General features: G+C 38.6%; 1 protein-coding gene across 1 annotated transcript; it reads left to right on the top strand.

Annotated features, from left to right (window-relative positions):
- The first annotated feature begins 964 nt into the window (after window positions 1-964).
- emp3a (epithelial membrane protein 3a (MAM blood group)) lies at window positions 965-7,360 on the top strand. The gene is made up of 5 exons (XM_084062639.1): window positions 965-1,121; window positions 4,184-4,300; window positions 5,538-5,640; window positions 6,249-6,389; window positions 6,859-7,360. Exons 2-5 carry the CDS (start codon window positions 4,223-4,225, stop codon window positions 7,032-7,034), a joined length of 498 nt encoding a protein of 165 aa, XP_083918765.1. The 5' UTR covers window positions 965-1,121; window positions 4,184-4,222; the 3' UTR covers window positions 7,035-7,360.
- The last annotated feature ends 1,593 nt before the right edge of the window (window positions 7,361-8,953 follow it).

Raw genomic sequence — 8,953 nt, 5'->3', positions numbered from 1 at the left:
GCAATGTAGAAATACTAGTTACAAGTAAAAGTCCAGACAACTATGTACCTGAGTAAAAGTACAGAAGAATTGGCATCAAAATATACTTAAAGTACCAAAAGTAAAAGTATCCATTTCACAAATTTCAAATGTATAAAAATCTTTCGAAAATTGCAGATCTACAAGCTCACAAGTTGCATCGTCACTTGTTGTGAAATTGTGGATTGGCTATTTTCAAATAGCCAAAGTTTAAATAGGGCTGAACTGGTTAATGTATGTTTTGTAATAATAATCCAAATCTACAAAGTAGTGACTAAAGTTTTCTAATTATTGTAGTGTAGAAGTACAATATTTGACTCTGAGATATAGTGGAGTATAAGTAAAAGTATTTTTAAAAAATGTAAATACTCCAGTAAAGTAAAAGTACATCAAAATTAAAGTACAGTACTTAAGTAAATGTACAAAGCTGAATTTCTTACAAACTTTTCAAACAGTTGCATGGTGCTTGGACATACTGTGCTTTTTTTTATGTAAACATATAACTCCATATTATGCTCTCACTCAGACCGTTATTTAAACTAATAGCCACCATGTGTTTTTACTTGTGGAGTAAATAAATGGTAGCTTTATAATATGTATTACTTCGATATGGAAATCCTATCTAAGATGATAGGCTAGCCTAAAATAAAATATATTGTAGTTTATCTATAGTTTATCTGTAGCCTACTGTTATAACACTGTAAGATGAAGATCTGAGTGTTATCTGATATCTGAGTCCCTTGCTGCATATCTAGGCTGCTGATGTGTGGCTTCCTTCGTGTGTGGGGAATATTTTCGGTCTTTGGGCGGTACCAGAGAATAGTTATTTTGGGTTTTTAGCAGTCCAGACCATTGATTTTAGGGGGAGGGCAGAAGGAGCTGGGAGGAAATGGGCGTTGGGAACTCCACTGATATTCCTACTCTGCATTCCTCCTCTGTACTCTTCTCTCCCAAGGGTTTGAAGATAGAATGTGTGGGAGAAAAGCAAAAATAAGCAGAGCAGGGTAGACTCCAGAAAATACTAGAAAGAGACCACCAGTAAAGGTCACAAGACAACAAAACATTTTTCAAATCTCAAACTTGGAGCACTGAAAACCTAGAAGGTAAGAAACGTCTCTCATCATCTTCATTTGGGAAATATAACCTTGAACATTGTACCTTGAAATACAGTTAGCTTTCTAAACTAAAGTCTAAAATGTTTTGCATGTTTGTGCATGTATCTTCACTATTCATGGACATAATGCTGCAGACTAGACGCACTAAAGTGTATCTGTGAAGTGTGAACCTAAGGTAAATGTTATAAAATGCTGAGATAAGTACATTTATTGTATGGACCTTTAAAGAGAATGTTTTCCTCAATGTATCATTACACCCTTAAAATTAGAGCTCTTCCTATGGTCATCATCATCATCATGTTGGTTCTGTCTGTGCCAGGCAGGCAGCACATGAGCCATAATATAAACCAGATGTTGAGTGGTACCAAACACATACCTCTCTGAGGACTCATCATTAATCCAATAGAAACAGCATTCTGTTTCCAGGGGCAGAGCCGCAGGAGAAAATATGATTGGACAACCATGTGCAAGGCACTGAATATACAGTGATAAAAACAGGATCATAAAAAAAATCTAACTGTACCATGTTGGAAAGTCATGATTTATGAAGCCAAGGGAAAGTCTCATCTGAGGCACAGATGTAAAGTAATGACGCATTGAAATCTACAACACGATGAACGCTGCAGTTTATTTTTGCAATAGAAATGTGAATTTTATGTGCTCACAATGTTGACTATAGATTAAAAGAATAGATTGTATAATAAACACACTATTCCTTTATTCATTTGATGTCTTACTATATAGTGTTAATTGAGCAGATAACTTGTGTCTCCTTCATGACTTTATGGTCACAAGACTTTGCATTAACTTGGGAGCCAGGATTGCAACAGCCAAACTGTTTGTGTATACCATTCTAATATTAATGTAATCATTACAACTCTGGTCACTTTAGAAAAGCTTGACTTCATTGACCTTCATAGCACAACATTAATTGAATCCATTAATAACTTTTTTCAGGCTCTGAGTCATGGCAGTTTCCCCACTTATCACTATATTGTGTGTCATGGTACAGTATATAGATTATAGACAAATCTTAGATTCTTAGGTTAATCTTAGGCTAAACATTGCATTTAAACACCCAGTATGGGTCAAAGGGTAGATTTATAAGGATGAGCCAAAGTAGAAATCAGACTATCAGAAAGATGATCAGTGCAGGCATTTATGTAATGAAAGCTCAGGCCATAACAACTTTGTTTCAGTACAGAAGGCGAGGCTAGATAGCCTGAGCCTCACATCGGCTTCCTCGCACATTTCCTGAGGACAGTCTTTACCATCATTAATCTATGCATTTATCTTCCTTATTGTTAAAACATGGATAGATTATATAATTTATCCCAGGAAAAGGAAGTCAACATTGACACTTTCCAGACTCTCTGGCACCTAACAGTAATACATATGGCATCCTTACATTTCAGAGGATAAAGCTGTTCAAATATGGAAATACATGACTCTATGACTTCTGGAAACTAATGTCCTACACGATTATATAAACTATACATATCTTGGTCTGCCGCATACTTAAGATTACTTAAGTTGGCACAAATAGTTATAAATATTCCCAGCATGGTTCATTGTTGCTTTTATATTGAGATAAAGATCTTGTATTTCCAGTACAATGGTAGGTTAGGGTGGTACACAGGAAGAAGCACATGCACTTCCCACATTCTATTGCCCACACAAAAAGCACAAACCATCAGTATTGTAGATCAGTGGTTCCCAAACATTTTCACATCAAGTACCGCCAAATTCATACATATTAAGCGACATACCTCCCTGGAAGAGACCCCCAGAGAAGATCTGAGTTGTTAGATTAGATTAAGTACAGAATTCTACAACTGTCTAGGGAGAAACCTATGTGAATTGTATCGGTTTCTAGCTTCAAAATAGCGAAAATCACAGATCTACAAATTCACTATTATTGAAATAGAGCTTAAGTGGTTAAACTGTTCCCCATTTTGACCCCTTGGGGTCCCCGGAACCCACTTAAGGAACCACTGCTGTAGATGGTGTCTCTCAACTACATGCTTGTTTACGAATGTTACAGGGTCCTGGGATTGTGAAATGATCCTTAGAGGCTGGTCAGGCTCTGTAGATAAGATGGAATTCCCCTGTCTGTCTCTCTGCTGTGCCTGGGGCTTGATAGATGAGCAGAGATAGCCAGTGCAGATGCTCAGCAACTTGATCAAAGTGGACATGCTGACCTCTATGAGACATATTTCTACAGCGAAGAACCATGTGAAGTTTACAAGGATTTTCAAATCCTAGATAGACCCCATAAGAAAGGATTTGTCAACACTTTCTATGAAGCCCATGTCTATAATGTATTATAAACATCCCTATAATGCATTATCTGCTTATAACACTGTATGATTACAGTTATAAGCATTCATAAGTACTCATAATGGTTTATAACAATAATCAAAACACACAATAAAGCATTCTATAATGACTTACAAGGTACATATTAGACCTGAATTAACTTATCAGCATTGTTTGGCTTCAGTATCAGTACCCCCTTTCCCTTTCTTAATGCAAGTAGCCAACCCCTTTACCCGAGTTTACGTAGAGAAAACCATAGCTAGCATATTATTCTATGAATTAATAACGCAACTTTTGAATAATAACATTACAAATGATTACTGGAGTGAAAGAGTTGGAATTAGTGACTTTTGTGCATATTTATCTTTAATTGTGGCCATAGCATTTCACGAAGTACAGTTTTGATGTCAACATGTTCGAAATAAAACAGCATTATGAATATTGTTTTGTATTCAGTAACGGTTGTGCTTTGATTTGGTTAAACAATGTCCCACTTTCTCTCACGTACTCCCTGTTGTACGGCCGTGTTCCCTAGGCCTAGGGGTACAAGTTTGTCCATTTGAGACACTGAGTTTATATTGTATAGTGATTGGTATCGACTTCAATATTAACCACATTAACCCTCCTATGTTTGGGAAAATGTTCTAACCTTTTCTAAACAACTTGTACAACAAAGTAGGACTATATAAGGCTTAAGTGGTTAAAGGGAGGGATTTCTTGTCTGTGTGCAGGACACCTGACTACTACCTCAGAGGAATCCCCTTGAAGCCATGGTTCTGTTGCTTGTGTTCGTGACTGTGTTGCACCTGGTCACTCTGGCCATGCTCCTCATTGCCACTGTGGAGAAGGTGAGTTGTTGCACTGTGCTTTATTATTGCACTTTCTATTCAGCACTGCTTTTTTCCCATTTTTTTCTGTGTTGTTTATTTTTGGGGGGATAAAAAAAATATAGGTTAGGTCATGTATGTCACCAATTGTATTCAATCAGAGGAGAGAACCACACAAAGGTATAAACTTCACTTTGTTAGTGTCTGGTCATTTTGTATTTCATCACTTCCGGTGTCACTTGTTTGATCTGTATCCTTTAAGAGTTCCCTCTCATGACAGGATCAAATTTGTATACTGACTTGGAAATCTATTTACTGTTTACTAAAGAGTTGGAGAGACAGGGAATGGTAAAAATAAAGAGCACTTATTTTGTGGCGCCCCGGTGGCTGACCTGGTAGAGTGGCTGACCTGGTTGAGTGGCTCAGTCCATGTGCAACCAACCAGGGTTCAAATCAGGCCCGGGGCCTTCTGCTGCATGTCCTTCCCCATCTCTCTCTCTCGTGACATTTCCTGTATCTCACCATTGTCGCTATCAAATAAAGGCTTGAAAAAGCACCCCAAAAATTACTTAAAAAACAAACACTTATTTCAACCAGAAATATCACTTAAACCCCATTTAAATAAGTGAACAATGTGGAATGTTTGGTTACTATGGTACCAGTGAGTAAATCATATCCACCCACCACGTGCATATTTTGGAACAGGGAGCTACCCTGAAACCACTCAAACGAGGGCCAGGGCAGAACCACACACTGAGCTGAAATCTGGATATAAACATTGTAGCAACATAAACATTGAAATAAAAAAAACTTTCCTTTCAACTCTGTACTTATTGGGTCCAGTGCACTAATAATAATATGTGACATTTTGAGTGTAAACATAAGCACAAACATAATGTTAATTTAGAAAACCTAAACATTAACTTATCAGCTACAGTACATGGCATAGTTCAAGAGAGCCACTGTTCAGTAATGTTTGTCTTTTTAACTGGGTTGTTACAGTAGATGTCAGTGTTAAGCAATGTAACTACTATACCAGACAGCAAGGAAACCAACCACAAAAATGCATCACGTGAACTTAGCATACGTAGTATGTGGTTAAAATACTGGAATTGAAACCTGTTTTTTATAATTGGCTCTTGCGAAATGCAGTAGAAAATGCATGAACTTTCTTTCAGTTTGGCACAAGGTCAATGTCTGCAATAAACATCTAAACTGATTTGCATACTCCCCCCCCCCCCCCTCTCTCTCTCTGTAGTCCTGGTGGGTATGGACAGATTCCGAAATCACTGACCTGTGGTACAACTGCTTTCATGATAATGCAACAAATAATTGGCTGTGTGCTGCGACAGATGAAAATGGTAAAGAACTGCTTGTTTGTGGCATTGATGTATCTTATAGTTGACAGGGTTTCTTGCCTTCCTGCAAATGCATAGCTACAGTACCTTTAATATACTGAAGCCTATTTTACACGGAAATTACAAATTTTCAGATGGAAATCTGTTATTTCCATTAAGCGACAAGTCTAAATTAAAGCCCTCAGATATGTAATGGTTAATAATGTTCAGTCTGTTGTGCCAGTGGTTCTCAAAGTGTGGTCCGGGAACCGCCAGGGGTCCTTGAAGGGCTTCCAGGGGGTCCTAAGTAGAATTTGTTAATATAGCATCACAATCAGTTTAACCACTTTAATCCGATTTTATACTTCGGATATTCAAAAAAAAAAGTACAGTACAAGCTTGTAGATCGGCAATTTTCTTAAACATTTTGAAAAAGATTTTAAGAATTTGTAATAATTTTGAAATAACACAAATTATAAAGCATTCTATAATGAATGAACACAAATCTTCTCTTCTGGGGGTCCCAGGCACAATATATTTTCAAATAGGAAATAAATATCAATTTGGGGGTCCTTGACATGAAAAGGTTTGAGAACCACTGCGTTATGTCACTGTAATTCCTGCTGTCCCAGACTGGTTGCAGTCGGTCCAGGCCTTGATGGTCCTCTCCGTGGTCTTCTCTTCCATCTCCTTCCTCGTCTTCGTGGGTCAGCTGTTCACCTTGTCCACAGGAGGACTCTTCTACTTCACAGGTCTCTGCCAGGCCTTTGCAGGTAATTCAAAGTTTATCACGTACTCCTTTGGGAAAAATAAACACAGAGGCATCTTCAATTGGTAGGAATGGCAGCTTTATAAACACTTAAACTCTCTAGCCTTAATAAAATGGACCTGAGTTCCCTCTCTACGTGGACCTTTTTTCCATCTATACCAAATATCTAAACAATAAACATTGCGTTGCAATGCGTTGTGAGCTTGTAGATATGTTATTTTTGGCTAATGTTGCCCCCAAAATATGGATGCTGGGGTTCAAGTGGATAACCACTTAAACCCTTTGTACTTAGTTGACTGGGGTTCTTCAGAGCTCCCCTTTTCCTTCTACACCTCTTCTCTTCAAATAGCTACAAGCTCACAATGTGCTACGTTGCAACACATTGTGAGCTTGTATAAATGATGACAGCTAATCTCTGCGCTGTTATCATGTTAAGCTTCCGCTTGACTAAAATGTCTCTTGTGTCGCTTCAGGTTTCACAGCGTTCGCTGCGTGCCTCATCTTCACGTTCCACAGGAGGGACATCCTGGATTCCTCCAGAGACCTGAAAACGGGACACTTTGGCTACTGCTTCATCCTGGCCTGGTCGTGCATCCCCCTCCTCCTCATCAGTGGCGTCCTGTATGTCCACTTGCGGAAGAAGCAGTGAGACAAATTAGATGATGATGATAAGAAGAAGGGTAACCCAAACAGGATGTGATGCTGTTTAACCACATGAACACTAGCGTCCTTATTCTAGGGGAGAATAGGGACACGCGTCGTAACAAGATTTAGTGCAAAGGCACAAAAAAAGTAGGGGCCTAAAGACCTCTGGGAGACTCCAGTCAATGAAGTATATAGGGTTTAAGTGGTTATGGTAATAGTTTACCAGCTGTCACTAAGCACTTGAGGATTACATACCTCTTTTTAAAATGAAGCTATATTCTCTTTTTTTGCACAGGTTATTCACAAATAAAGTCTGTTTTTTGTAGTGTGTATACTGTATTACATTTTTATTCCAAAGCACATATCAGTGAATTTACTTGAATGAATGATGATTGAATGAAGATTCAATTGATGAATCTTCAATTTCATCTATAATTTCTCAGCTTCGTCACAAGTGAAAGTGCATACTTGCCTAGGAGTGGTATTCATACATGTCATTCATGTGTTTGTAATACATTTTCAGTGAGGTATGACAGAGCAGACTGATATAGCACAATTGTGCTATGGTGTGTCTGATTGTCTTATAATCAAGATTTTGATTATAGATCTTGACAAACCTAGATAGCACCATTGTGCAATATCAGGTTTGTCTGATGTGTTGTTTAGAGGTTGTGTTCATGCAAATTTTGGAAGCCCTTCATAGCCAAACGGAATGGAATATGAAAAATTTGAATGATTCATGTTCATTACATGACTCCAGAGATAATATGTACCGATTTGTATGAGTTTTGGACAACATCTGTAGGAGTAGTAGAGACATTGGTGTAGTGAAATACTATAGACTGGGATTGGGATATAATACGGGATATAGAATGGGATGTACCAAGTACAATTTAGAATTGCACATTCCCTTGGTTACTGAGGTACAATATATAAAATATACAGATATACAGAGAAAGTAGAATGTATGCATAAATTAGCAACCAAGGATATACAGAATATATTAGAATTTCATCTTCCCTTGGGTTATTGAGGTATAATAACTAGACAACACAGATATATCATCTCATGTCAATTGGACATGGGTTATTAACTAAAATATTGAACCTGGAAAGTGGTGAAAGAGGAGTGGTGGATATGTTGCAGTCAAAAAATAAGTCAGTATTATGTGGTGGACTATAAAGGTTCTGCCTTAAAGGTACAATCTAAAAACAAATTAATGCAAGGAGGTTGTGCAAGATAATGTCCAAAATGAAGGTACTCTGTTGGTGAGTGGGTATAAAGACCATCAAGGTCATCATAGGAGAATGTATTTCTGTGTCTCTCTATGTCTCTCTGTATTGGCTTTGTCACAGTGCAGGCGTTTGCCTGACCACAGCAGCACAACCGTCCAATGCTGGGGTGATGGGGGTCCTTCAGTTCAAATTCCTTTTAGCTCTGCTCAGGCACCTCCTGGAATACGAGTCCTGCAGGGAGGGGAGTTAAGTCCGAATTGGTATGCTCGACCGAGCACATCACCCTCTACAGGGCTCGCTGGTCCCGAGAGGAGCTATTCACGCTATAGCCCTAGTGTTTAAAAGCCGAGTGGAAGGATTTCAGTACCTTCTGTGAGATTATTAATTTCCTCAGCTGTCTGAAAGGTGGTACAGGCGCTGCATAGCCTTCCTCGCCACAGTGACTGTGCACAGTCCATGACAAGTGCACACTGAGGTATTTGAATCTGCCCACCATGTCCACTGGTCCTCTCTCTGCCTTTGTGTACAAAAATCCACAGCCACCTACTGAGTTGTAGAGACGTTCAAAAAGAGGCTGTTGTCCTGCACACATTGACAGGTCTGCCACCTCCTGCAGATAGGCCTTCTCATCGCTGTTTGTGATTGGGCCCACCACTGTGTCATCAGTCAACTTGATGGTAATGTTGGA

The sequence above is a fragment of the Gymnoscopelus microlampas genome (genome assembly GCF_963454915.1).
Source record: "Gymnoscopelus microlampas genome assembly, chromosome: 7".
In the NCBI taxonomy this organism is placed as follows: domain Eukaryota; kingdom Metazoa; phylum Chordata; class Actinopteri; order Myctophiformes; family Myctophidae; genus Gymnoscopelus; species Gymnoscopelus microlampas.
The sequence above is the reverse complement of the archived record's forward strand: the minus strand, read 5'-3'. Positions and strand labels throughout refer to the sequence as shown.

What these genes read in the sequence shown, in the direction of transcription:
- emp3a (XM_084062639.1), top strand. Translation starts at nt 4,223, where the DNA reads ATGGTTCTGTTGCTTGTGTTCGTGACTGTGTTGCACCTGGTCACTCTG. An exon ending in TGCTGCGACAGATGAAAATG is followed by an intron (nt 5,641 to 6,248) that starts GTAAAGAACTGC and finishes CTGCTGTCCCAG; the next exon opens with ACTGGTTGCAGTCGGTCCAG. An exon ending in TCTCTGCCAGGCCTTTGCAG is followed by an intron (nt 6,390 to 6,858) that starts GTAATTCAAAGT and finishes GTGTCGCTTCAG; the next exon opens with GTTTCACAGCGTTCGCTGCG.